At 50.8% G+C, this 13,427-nt stretch overlaps 1 protein-coding gene across 5 annotated transcripts in view; it reads left to right on the top strand.

Annotated features, from left to right (window-relative positions):
• CTIF (cap binding complex dependent translation initiation factor) overlaps positions 1-13,427 on the top strand; it is a 124,040-nt gene that overhangs the window by 93,389 nt on the left and 17,224 nt on the right. For all 5 annotated transcript variants that reach the window (XM_086629553.1, XM_086629552.1, XM_086629550.1 and 2 more), the window contains one exon: positions 13,124-13,279. In XM_086629553.1, the coding sequence (XP_086485679.1) occupies positions 13,124-13,279 (156 nt within the window). The remainder of the gene's footprint in view (positions 1-13,123; positions 13,280-13,427) is intronic.

Below are 13,427 nucleotides of genomic sequence, written 5' to 3'. Positions count from 1 at the left end.
TGGTTTTTGCTGAAAGGCTCAAATCCCACCCTGGGATGTGGGAGCACATTTCTGCCAGCCCAGGGGCTCAACTGGCCTAAGGCACCCTCCTGCCAGACCATCTGCTCCTGCCTGCTCCGGCACTAATCCGGCTCAGGCTGCTGCAGCCACCCCAAGGTGGGGATTTCGGGATGCTGTGGGGTTGGGAGATCCCTGCTGCCAGTACCAGCAGCTGCCCTGCCATCCCCAGCCCTGCCCGTAGCTGGTTCCTTTCTCTTCACCTGGGGACAGGATTTTTGGAGGCTCTTTGGGACCCTGCAATGCATCACCCTGTCTGGGACCCATTCTGCAAATCCCCACATCTCCCAGTCGCTTTGCTGGGGGACGAAGGATCCTTCCCGCAGAGGAGCGCCGGAGAAGCAGATGCTGGGGATGTCACCTCCTGAGCCAAAGGCAGAGCAGATGCAGGCACCAGCATGAGCCTGGAGCTGGGTTTTGGGAAGAAGGATGTTGGAGAAGGCAGCATCTCTTTTTCTTTCCTGGGAAGGGGGGAAATGGGGTAGTTTGTGCCTTGCCCATCCCTGGCATCGCTAGGCTGTGGGCAGACGGGACCCAGGGGATGCTCTTGTGCTTGACAGCCAGGATCCTGCAGAAAATCTCTTTTTGTTTTTGAAAAAAAGGTTTTCTAACTGAGCTGCAAGAATTTATACCAAGTTTAGTTTCCAACTGAGTGGGCTTGATTGACGTGCTCATGAACAGGTGGGGTATGACTGGTCTTTACAGCTGGCCTGCTGTGGTGGCATCCCGGAGGGACAATCCCATGGGATCTGCAGTGTGGGTGTCACAGCACGGACACCCTCAGCGTCCTCCAGCCAAGCTTAAGCTGGTTGTTTCTGTCTGTTCCTACCTGTCAAAATCTAGATTTCAAGAGTCAATGCTGCCGTGGAGTCCACATCCCTTTTACCTCCCCAGTGGGCATCATTTTGCACAGCCTCATCTTTTCCTGCTGCTGACACTGAAACAAGTAAATGCAAAATGATGGCATGAAGTGGCTTTGGTGGGATGAGTCCCGGGAGTGGAGGAGCTAGAGGATATGCAGTGGGTGAGGAATGAGACACCTGAGAAGTATTTCAGGTCCCTGTCCCGCACCTGGCCGGCAAACAGGGCTGATACCAGTGTGAAACATACTGTCCGAGCCTGAGGATAGGAGCAAACGATGCTTGACTGGGTGATGCCACCCCATCATGACATGTCCTCTGCTCTCATCAGTGGTGCTCCCACTCATGGGGTCCCCTCTGTGCTCTCTCCGCTTGCCAAGCATCCAAAACCAGTTCTCCCTTTTCCCCTCCCAGTGATAAACTGCTCCATTTTTCTTTTTCTTTTTTTTTTTTATTACTATTGCTCTGTATATTATTTTTTTAATAATGAGAGAGTGGCAGAAGCATCTAGGCAGCACTGTGAACCCAAACCCAGCACTGTTGCCTCCAGAACTGAAAGTGAAGACAGTGACAGCAAAGTGTGCGTCTGCTAAGGAAATAGTGTCAGGCTGGAAAAACAAACCCTTTCCTTTTCTGCTTCATTAGTAAGAATAAGGTGTGTTTCTTTGCATCTGTTTAATGTTGTAGCCCGTGACGTCTAGTGGTCTTACATGGTGATGCTCACAGTCAGCAGCTCTGCCAATATGATGCAGAATATATCGTGGTAATCATGAGCATCCTTTTAGAGATAAAAAGTTTGGAGGGATGAAGGAGTTTTGCAGGCTAATGTTGTTTTCTGCAGCCCTTTTCTGCAAGCTCAGCTTTTCCAGTGCCAGTGGACAGCTTCAGAGGCGTTGCAAGGTGCTCCATATCTGCATGCTTCAGGGGATGAGCAGAAAAGATTAGTGCATCTTTTACATCCATTTGAAAAAAAAATCGCCAAATACGTTTGCTATAGCGGAAGCTCCCTGGCTTGGTAGGATTTGTAAATATTAGCCCCTGAGAAAGATTTTCTGAGCTCTTTTGTGTAAATAATATTTTTTAGCAGACTGGTACTTCACCTCCAAATCCCAGCTTCCAGTGGTTGCTTGTCCCTCATCACAGGGAGCCTGGAGCTGCATTTCCAACAGGGAGCTCCGTCACCAGTACCCGATGCCCATCGGATGCTTGGCCACGGCAGTGGGAGAGACGGGGTGAAAAGCAGGCCGAGGAGATAAGAAGGTTTTCAGCCCCTTTGCTTTCCAGTATGTTTGCTCAGCGGCGTTGAGTGCTGGGCCAGAGCCACCACCTCCCTGCAGACTAAACAGTTGCAATGTTTTCTCCCATGACCGAAAGAATTTAGAGAAGGGTCTCGGTATGAAACTTCGCACGAACTCTGGGTGCCACGAATATCCCTGGATGTGAGTCTGTTAACTCCTCCGGTTCCCTCCTTGCCCATGCAGTTCAGTCTCTGGGCAGATGAAGGGAAAACTCATCCCATGATGAATCTAGCCAGCTGCCTGCAAGATCCCCCCAGTGCTCTCCCAGCCACCGCGCTTTAGCATATCCATCTTTCTCTTTTTTGTGAAAGCAAAGATCGCTGACCATAATGAAGCTCTGGAGTCTTCAGTTCAGGAAAGACATGGAGCTGTTGGAGCAGGTCCAGAGGAGGCCACAAAGATGATCCGAGGGCTGGAGCACCTCTGCTCTGAAGACAGGCTGAGAGAGTTGGGGCTGTTCAGCCTGGAGAAGAGAAGGCTCCGGGGACACCTTCCAGCAGCCTTCCAGTACCTAAAGGGGCTACAAGAAAGCTGGAGAGGGACTTTGGACAAGGGTGTGTAGTGACAGGACAGGGGCAATGGCTTTAAACTGAAAGAGGGGAGATTTAGATCAGATCTAAGGAAGAAGTTGTTTACACTGAGGGTGGTGAACACTGGAACAGGTTGCCCAGAGCAGTGGTAGATGCCCCAACCCTGGAAACATTCCAGATCAAGTTGGACGGGGCTCTGAGCAACCTGATCTAGTGGAGGATGTCTCTGCTCATTGCAGAGGTGTTGGACAAAATGACCTTTAAAGGTCCTTTCCAACACAAAGCATTCAATGATTTTATAGTGCCCCATGCCTCTTGGACCTATTTGTATCCCTCTGTGTGCATTGAGGTCCATTCGAAGGTTATCTGCTTTCCTGCGCCACCCAGCTCAGGGACTTCCACTGCAGGGACAGGTTTCAGGGGTGGGGGAAGCCACTGGGGCTTCATTCATCCATCAGTCTTGGCTTGCAGAGAAGCAGAGGTCAAGCCTCGGTGTCTTGCACTCCACCGCCTGCTCAGTAGGTTGATGGTCCCACTCCATGGTGAAGCATCACCAAGTGCGTACTTGCTAGAAAGGTCTTAGCATCCCAGAGGGAAAGCATCCTGCTGCCAGCTCCTGGTCACCCAGGAAAACCCCTCCTAGGACTGAGCTAATGTAAACCAGGAGCTCCCATGCAGGAAAGCTCCTGATGGCAAATGGGATTAGCTGCCTGCTTATTCTCCCTGCCTGGATTCCGGGAGGCTGGTGTTTCAAGGGGCGCAGCTTCATTTCAAATGCAAGCATAATTTCTCCAGCCACAGTGCCTGGATGAAGCAGCACCTGCCTCCACAGCCCCTATTTCCTCCTCTTATATCCATCTTTGGAAACTTGACCCGTCCTCATAGACCCCTCGGCACCTCCACCTTTTAAAGAGGACGCACTGCATGTGCAGAGCTTAAAATAAGAATGCAGCCTGCTGGCAAAATCCACCTGGTCCTTGGTGCATCCCACCCTGGGTTGCAAGGCTGGACATCTCCAGCTGCAGCATTTCCAAGCAAGATCCGTCCATCAGTCTCCACTGGGGTCCCAGTTATCTCCCCAAGTTGACATTGGGCATGGGATGAACATTTTTTCAGGCACAGAAGTGGCCTCTGAGCAGATGCTGGGGATGGTGTTGGGGCTCATATTGAGCTCATGCTTTGGGGAACACGGACTGTGGGCTGGGAGATTGATATTAATATCTTTTTCCCTGCGGTGGGGGTGCCAGCGCTGCTGGGGATGCTGGGATGGGCAGGGATCCACTGTGCTTGATCCTCTCTCTTCCTACCACCTCCGTGTAGCTGGGAGAAGATCACTGGCCTGGGATGGGATCCTCCTGACAACATGGATGCTTTGCCCCACTCTCAGGGAGTGGCTGTCCCGGAGAGGACTTAGCGGTGTCTGCTGAGGTTTTCCCACGCACGCTCAGAAAGGCAAAGGGCACGTTGCTGCCTCGGGGTTCCCACAGGACCAGGACTTAACCAAACATAACGAGGATCTTCTGCAACACCCCAGAGGAGCAGGTCTGCTGGGCAGGAGCTGCCTTCTCTGGGCATTACAGCCATGGGGTGTCCGCAGGGCCAGGTCGAATGCATGCCCTGGCTGCTCTGACAAGAACCCAGCAAGGAAATTAATTTGTATCTCTTCATGGTCCCGTCTCTCCCCACCAGTCCCTCTCCATTGGACTGAGAAGTTGGCTCCTGGCTCTCAAAGATATCGTTCGTTCCCTTCGTCCATGCGTCCTGCTGTGTCCGTGTCCTTCTGCTCGCCTGGCTGGGGCAGACGATGCTGTTTCGCTGTGTGTTTGTGTCCAGGTTCGTGGGATGACAGGGCTTTAACGTGATGATAGCTGCTGTTATCCGGCTGAGCTGACACCCTGGCACGTGTTTAGGAATCCAGAAAGGCACTAGATAGGAAGGGCCACAATAAAAATTAAGTAATGAGGAAGACAACTCTGTCACGTGGGTACTGCTGGAGGAGATGGTGGCAAACATCCTCTGGTGAAGCAACTGGAGATCCCAGAGCATACTGTTCTATTTTCCAGAGTATTTCTGCTCTATATATTAGAAAATTATTTGGAGAAATAGTCCTACGGTAACATGATACAAGCCTTGGTAACCCGGCGAAGTTGCGAATGTGTTCAGTGGAAATGATATTTACTCCAGTTCACCAGTAAGCTCTGCTGACATGTGTGACACAGTGTCTTCCCAGGATGTTGCCACATCTCAATCCCCATGTTTTCACCTCCACAAAAGAAAAGGAGATAACAGGACACCAGGGGATTTCCTCCTTTGGTCTTCCTTTTCCCCTCGCTCTGCTTTCTCTGCACTCAGAGGGTCATTAAAGAACATTTTTACACCAGGACAAAATGGCGTTTGCTGTTTAGGGTGTGCAGACCATGCTACTTCACACTCCTGGTCATCTCAGAGCTTCCACTGATGCAGCGCTCCAAGATCTCTAGCAACTGCTAGGTAAACAGCAATGCTTTTCTGTTCGCACAGCCATCATTATGTTCCCACCTGGACACTTTAGTCATAGAATCACAGAACCATAGAATGGTTCGAGTTGGAAGGGACCTTCAAGATCATCTAGTTCCAACCCCCCTGCCATGGGCAGGGACACCCTCCACTACACCAGGTTGCCCAAAGCCTCATCCAACCTGGCCTTGAACACTTCCAGGGATGGGGCAGCCTCAGCTTCTTTGGGCAACCTGTTCCAGTGCCTCACCACCATCAGAATGAAGAATTTCTTCCTTAGATCTAATCTAAATCTCCCCTCTTTCAGTTTAAAGCCATTGCCCCTTGTCCTATCACTACACGCCCTTGTCAAAAGTCCCTCTTCAGCTTTCCTGTAGCCCCTTTAGATACTGGAAGGCTATTAGAAGGTGCCCCCAGAGTCTTCTCTTCTCCAGGCTGAACAGCCCCAACTCTCTCAGCCTGCCTCCATAGCAGAGGTGCTCCAGCCCTCGGATCATCTTTGTAGCCTCCTCTGGATCTGCTCCAACAGCTCCATGTCCTTCTGGTGTTGGGGACCCCAGAGCTGAAGGCAGTATTCCAGCGGAGGGTCTCAGGAGAACAGAGCAGAGGGGCAGAATCCCCTCCCTCCACCTGCTGCCCACGCTGCTTTGGATGCAGCCCAGGACACGGTTGGCTTTCTGGGCTGCCAGCGCACATTGCCGGCTCATGCTCATCAACCAACACCCCCAAGTCCTTCTCCTCAGGGCTGCTCTCAATCCATTCTCCTCCCAGCCTGGACTTGCACTTGGGATTGCCCCGACCCATGTGCAGGACCTTGCACTTCGCCTTGTTGAACTTCATGAGATTCACACATTCCCACCCCTCGAGCCTGTCAAGATCCCTCCGGATGACATCCATTCCCTCCAGCGTGTCAGCCACACCACACAGCTTGATGTATGCCACCTCAGCTAATAACTGCTTGCTCCTCTGAGGACCTCAGGGATATCAGTGGCTCAAGCTGTGAGACACCCATGTTGGGTGGATAATTGCTTTTGCTTTTTGGGCAACCTGGTGTAGTGGAGGGTTTCCCTGTCTATGGCAGGGGGGTTGGAACTGGATGATCTTTGAGGTCCCTTCCAACCCAAACCATTCTGTGATTCTATGATTCTATGATCCCAGATTTGGAGCCAGACAGAGAGGTCACGGCAAGACCAAGGGGCAGGAGGTTCAAGTGACCACCTGCTTGCTCACCTCGGGGTGTTTGGAGACACTGAAAGTACTCGCAGCTCCTGTTGGCTCTGGTTATCAACTGCTTCAGTTACCCAAACTTGAGGAGTTTAAAATTCATGGGTGTTCCTGATCCCAGGAGTTTGATCAGCATCTCCTTTAGAAGAACCAGGATTTTTCTGACCTTTCCTGTTCTGGCCCAAATCCTTTTGAGAGGAATAAGCAATATTTGTGTCTGCCTGTTGGCTGCAAGATCTTTGGTGAGTTGTTCTTGCAGAATTGGTCAGTGACGTTTAATGCAAGTTATATATCATCAGGTGGTCGGCTGATGGGTGGTAGGTGCCCACAAGGTGGTGGTCACAGTCCTAGACCTTCACCATGCAGTGCATTTTGGAGACCTTTGTGATTAGAAATGTTCAGAGAGCTGTGGCCATCATTAAACCAGGTCCATGGTGAAGGCCACCAGTAGGTTTGCCTGCTCTTCCCAAACAGAATAAAACACCCCGAGAAGAAGCCAATGCACGTTTATCTGGTGCAGATCCAGCTCGGAGGAAGCAGAGTGATGAAAGTTTGTGGGAGTGAAATGCCTCATGGCTGGGAAAAGCCAGGACCTTTGCAAGGCTGGGCACAGGGTGTCATCTGTAATTTAAAAGCTTTGTCTGCTGCAAATGTCAATAGCTCCTTTGTTGGAGTAATAATAATTGCCATGATTTGCATGTCTCAGTCACACACCCCAAAGCACTTTGCAGAGGAAGATGAGTAAATCGTCCTCGTTTGCCAGCTGGGAAATCAGGGTACAGAGGTGGTGGGAGCCCACGCAGGACTGGAAATGAAGCTCAGTCTCCTGTGCTGCCGTTTTCCAGTCCTGTGTGGAAGCTGTTGGCTCAAAGTGTGTTTTCTGTCACCATCTGACTCTACTTTGTCTTATTGTCCCTAGGCTGGCAGTAGCATGGGCAGGGATGATGTGGTGGGATCTCGGCATGGTATGGTCCTTGGGGAATTTCATGGAATACGGACAGAGAGGCTGGGAGTGTTGCTGCGAGTGGTTGGAGGAAGAGCAGAGCCCAAGGAAGAACTGATGGTCCCACCTCATGTCCCACCATCTCCGATGGTTTATTACAGCAAAGGTGCTTGTGTAGTAGTGTCCATGTGGAGTGAGATGTTCCCAATGAAGCTGTGGGTGATAGCTCTGCTTTGGAAAAGCTTGGTGAGACCCTGAGCATCCACAGGCAAAGGTGTTTGATCAGTCTCTGGTGCTGCCACAGATTTCTCCAGCACCTCCTGAGCTGCTTCTGCACATCGGTGCCATAAACTGCTGATCTCACTGGGTTATACTCCCCAGAAAGCAAAGCTACACTCCAGAGCCTCCTCCAAGCCAGGATCTAAGTATAAGTATTATTTAAATTATAAATAGATAATAATGCAGCGATGTTAAGTGTGCAAAGCGTCATTTATCAGAGCCCTTTCTAGGAAGGTTTGGGGAGGGATCAGGCAGAGGGTGTATTTCTCCAGGAGAGCGACAAGGGATGGATGCTGTCCCAGCTCCTACCCACCAACTCCCTCCTCCAACCTGTTTTATTTGTTTCAAGCCCTTTCCAAGGAGCCATTTAAGGCCCCAACCCTCTGCAGCACGTTGCCAGTAAGATCAGGTATTTAGCACAGCCTCTCTCGACTTTTTATGCAGCGCCCAGCACTGATACCTCAGCGTTATATATTTCTTTTTGCACAGTATTTCTGACTCAGTATTTCCTGCCTCCTTGACAATGGCTGAGTAAACAGCAGAGCTGCCAGAGGAAGAGCCCTGTGTTTACAGAGCAACAAACCCAAATGTGTCTTTTTCTTTTTTTTTTTTTTTTTCCATCAGAAGGTGGCAATGCTTAAATTAACCCTCATTTTTATCCCACGCTAAACTTTTGCCCTCTAGCTTCCTGCTGGCAGAGTCAGCCATGAGTCGGTGGACCCAGATCTGGGGCAGAGTTATTTGGGACTCGTCTTAAAAAAACGTGTGGCAAACTCCCGAGGGACTAATTTTCAGCTGCAGCTGTCTAGGCTGGAGGAAGGGCTTAGATCTGATGGCAAAATGCTGCTTCTCATCCCGCTTGACTCCGCTGCCCACCAAAAATGGTAGAGGAGGGATTTTCCTCCTCTCCTGTGGAGTGGCCAGTCGTCTTGGTTCTTCTAGCTTGATCCTGATCTTGGAGAGATCTCATGTCTGGGCCAAGAATCATAGAATAGAATCATAGAACGGTTTGGGTTGGAAGGGACCTCAAAGATCATCCAGTTCCAACCCCCCTGCCATGGCCAGGGACACCCTCCACTAGATCAGGTTGCTCAAAGCCTCATCCAACCTGGCCTTGAACACCTCCAGGGATGGGGCAGCCACAACTCCTCTGGGCAATCTGTGCCAGTGTAAAAAAGTTCCCTCATTGTAAAAAATTTCTTCCTTCTACCTAATCCAAATCTCCCCTCTTTCAGTTTAAAGCCATTGCCCCTTGTCCTATCACTACGCACCCTTGTAAAAAGTCCCTCTCCAGCTTGCCTGTAGCCCCTTTAGGTACTGGAAGGCTGCAATAAGATCACCCCGGAGCCTTCTCTTCTCCAGGCTGAACAACCCCAACTCTCTCAGTCTGTCTTCATAGGAGACGTGCTCCAGCCCTCAGATCATCTTCATGGCCTCCTCTGGACCCACTCCAGCAGCTCCATGTCCTTCTTGTGCTGGGGACTCCAGAGCTGAACGCAGTATTCCAGGTGGGGTCTCAGGAGAGTAGAGTAGAGAGGCACAATCCCCTCCCTCGACCTGCTGTTGGCAACATGATGAACATGCTTAGACTTCTGGTTTATGCCCCAAACTTGTCCTGTGTGAGACCTTTTCGGAGGTCTCCTTGACATCTCCCCACTCACTGCATGGTTTCCCAATGAGCTCTTCTCCCAAACCAGGCAGAGAAAGGAGGTCAACCCTTCTACCTGGTATAAATACTTGTTATTTTAAACTATAGGTGCTGGAGGAAGGTCATCCAGCAAATGCACCCAGATTATCTACAGGCCAGGGCACCCCCAAATTAGTAATACAATTTGTGTTTAAAAATACAGCCAAACTGATGAAAGATAATTTGCTTACTGCCCTGACATCACCACCTAAGCATGGGGCAAGCCAATCCACAGGTTATTTTTGTATAACTCCGTGAGGCATTTCCAGAGCAAATAAAGTTCACTGGGCAGGGCAGTGACCCAGCCGTCTGGTTTCAGCACTCTTCAGCCTCCTCAAGGCTTCTCTTCAGTGGTGTGGAGGGCTGCAGGTCAGGGCACAGCTCCATCGGATGTGCCCTGGGCACATGGGACATGGGTTTTGTTCTCCATTGAGCTGCTCTTTGCTGCGGGGAAGCTCTTCGCCTCTCCCACGCTTTTGGTGTAGCTCATCTGTTTTGGTTGCAAACCCTTTGGAGAAACACTTGAGTTGCTCTCCACATCCTCCATGCCTGGCATGCATGATGGGTCATGGGTCCTGCTGGGAGCATGGCTGATGTGCAGCCAGCTGAATCGTACCCGTAACTCCGTTGGCCAAGTTACCTAGATGACAGCAGTGATCTCCTCAAACGTGGACACCCCAAGGGAAGTGGGACACCTCTGCACGGGTGGCATTCGTGTTGGCTTGCCCGTCTGTGTGTGCCATGGTACTGGTCAAACCTGCTGTCTAAAGGCCAAACTTGAGGACAAAGCTCCCTGTGCCACCTTCCTCCTGCCCACCATGACACTGGTGTAGCACCACCCTGTGGGTCCAAAGTAGATGGGTATCTCAGGAGGCTTCAGGATGGCCCTGATGCAACAAGTCTGGCTACCATGGAGGTTTAGCTCCTGGCAAGCCCAACTCTTGCCTCTAGGCAGGCACAGTCCAAAAGACATAATTCCTACCCTGGCAAGGTGCTTTTCCTGCTTTGTCAAAGGAATAGGTATCAGCCCCCCTTTTGCAGAGTACATGCGAACAATCTCCATTTCCTCCCAGGGAGTTGCTCCATGGATACCTGCAAAATTTGGCCCAACCTGAGGCTGCAAATGAAGCAAAATTATTCCCGCTGCAGTATCACGTTCTGGGTCAAAATGTTCACAGTGACTTCTGCATCCATCCCACATTCCATGCCCTGCACCTGGCCTCCATGAGGTTCCATCAAAGTCTGCACCACTTCATGGTGACTTGGTGGGGTTGGGAGAGGACCCCAGTCCCTTTTCCTTTGCAAGGGTCTTCAGCTGCAATATCGGGAGCAAGTGTTCATTGATGTCTCTGCCTGGTGGCATCACCCACCAGGTGCCGTAGAATGAAAAAAAGAGGGTGCTGGTGGTGGCATCCCTTCCTGCCCAGCTCCCATCCCAGGCCTGATGAGTTCGGTTTAGTTTGGTGGTTGTTTTATGGAACTTATTTGTTTGGTTGGTTTGGTGGATTTTTTTTACAGAAATATTTTTTTTAAACAGAAGATATTGAAGTTTCAGTTTTCTCTTTTGCAAGGCTGCAGAGCAGGGCGGTGTGTGTGAAGCAGGAACGGGAAGGAGGGGAGTTTCCTGCCGTGGTTTTTATTCTTTCCCTGTAATTTGGGACCGCAGAGCCCATGTGGTTATCCCGAGCTGCTAGGAATTTCCCAGCGTGCCTCAGGGATGCCGAAATCCGGCCCAGCTCATCAGTGTAGACCCTCCCAGGCAGGACAGGGGGGCTGCGGGGGGTCATCCAGCCCAGGAGGGGCAGGATGGCACGGAATGCTGTGTGAGATGGAGGAGACAGCTCGGTGCCAGGGAATGGCGAGATCTTGGGGCATTGAGGAACGGCTCCAGGGTTCAAAGGGTGCTTTTTGTCCCAAGGCGGAGGTGGCTGGTGGGTGACCTTGTGGGTGGGTGAGGCTGGACATCCCCATCGATGCAGACGAGGGAGACAGGATGCTATCACTTGTTTTTTTAATTCCTCAGTAGTCAGGAGGTCATTTCTCTTGGACTTTTTTAAAAATTAAAATTCAAGCGAAAACTCCAGAACGAGTAATGCAGTAACCCCGGGGTGATAACCTGAGCTGGCAAATAAGTCTCTCCTCCACCACCGCCCTGGGACCGGCTGGGTAACGAAAGGATGAACTCTGCAAACTCCCCCGGAGAGTCTGAAAAGACCCGACAGGATTTGGCTGCAGGTTGACTTCGGAGTCGCAGACACGGTTGGGCAATTGCCTTATAGAAATGGGTGTAGAGAGGAATTAGTCATCGCCGTTTGGTTAATAAGTGCCTGGGTTCTTTTACAAGTCCTTTTCCTGCATATGCAAATACATATTTATTTTTTCTTCCTTTTGTAATGAAACATATAAACAGCTCCTGTCTTGGATATTCTACACATATGGTTGTCGTGAAAATAATCATCGCGCTTTTGCCCGGATTTCTTTAGCAGCTGCCTCACTTACCTTTGTTTCTGGAGAAAGATCCCCTGTGTATTGTCCAGGGCCTGAAAGCCAAGGTTGGTGTGGTGGCTTTTGTATCTCCCTGGCTTTGCAGGTGGGAGCATTCGCAGCAGCAAAGCCCTTTGTCTCCGGCAGTAGGAATAAAACGAGATGAAAAAAGATACAAGATGTTTTAGTTGCTGGATTTCAGATGTCGTGCAACTCGCACTAGGAGCACACGGTGTTGAGAACAAACTTGTCCTGTCTTTAATTTTCCCCTACTTAGTGTCTGCTAGTTTTTAATACCGAGGAAAGGTCACTATGGAGACAGACGAGCCAAGTTGCCTGGGACATCTTGCAGGAAGCTCTGCAGCATCGCTGAGAGCCCAGGGAAAGCCTCTTTCTCAGCTCTGAGTGCGAAGCACTCTCTTGTGCCATCCTCTAGAAAGGTTTTTATTTACTTTTCTGTGTTGCCCCTTGCTCTTTGCCACATGCTCCCAACACACACACATCCTTTTTCATATCCTGCCTTCGGGCAAACCCCTTTTTTTCTCCCAGGCTGGAGGACTGATGGGGAGGCAGCTATCTGCCTGCACGCTTCCTCCCGATGTTGCTCCATAAATCACGTCATTCAGCTAATCCTTGGTCATGGCAACCATCAGCTCAGGAGCAGGGTGACCTTTTAATGCCAAGTCCAGGCTGCCCTGATCTTCTTCTGATCAGGCAGGGAGCCAATCTCTGCTGTAATTTTATGAGACCCCAGAGAGCAGCCAGGCCATTAGGATGCCCCCAGCAGGACACTGGGTCTGCTGAAGATACTGGAATGAATGGGCTGAGCAGGTCCACCTGGACCACCAAACCCAGCATGGCCACCAGCATTCATTGCATTTCTCCTGCATTTCATTTAACCATTTCATTTAATGTTGCTGCTTTTATTTGATCTTGGTTGTGCATATGGAAAAGACTCCCCGTGTCTGTCTGAGGGGGAGGGCAGGGCACGGGGGATGCCGTCTCTAGTGCAAGCCGTGACAGTTATTGCAGCAGTTGGTGATATTTCTACAGTACCTGCTTTCTGATGGCTTTGCTGTGTTGAAATTCCAGCCACTCCACATGCATTGAGTAATCTCCCTGCTGTTACTAAAGTCAGTCTGTCTGTCTTCCTCCTCCCACCCTGAGTTTCAATTTCCTGCTAATTCTCTCTCTAGACAGCCGTTGCCTCTCCCGTGGCAATGTGGTTTTGCTGATGCAGCCTGTTGTCTCTGTCCCTCTTGCAGAAGGATTTCACCATGCGGGAGGAGTTGCAGCAGCGGGACGTGGAGCGCTGGCTGGGGTTCATCACCTTTCTCTGCGAAGTCTTCGGCACCATGAGGAGCAGCACCGGAGAGCCCTTCCGAGTCCTTGTCTGCCCCATCTATACCTGCCTCAGGGAGGTAAATGCCTTCAGAGTTTGTCCTTCTCCACCTGCGGGCCAAGCCGTTGCGTTGCGGTGCTGAAGTGCCCGTGATTCGTAGACGTTTGCTTTGTGATTCCTAGAGGTTTGCTTTGCCAGCCTCAGCACTGCTCACCTCAAAAGTACCT

The sequence above is a fragment of the Tauraco erythrolophus genome, chromosome Z (assembly GCF_009769465.1).
Source record: "Tauraco erythrolophus isolate bTauEry1 chromosome Z, bTauEry1.pri, whole genome shotgun sequence".
Lineage (NCBI taxonomy): Eukaryota > Metazoa > Chordata > Aves > Musophagiformes > Musophagidae > Tauraco > Tauraco erythrolophus.
The sequence above is the reverse complement of the archived record's forward strand: the minus strand, read 5'-3'. Positions and strand labels throughout refer to the sequence as shown.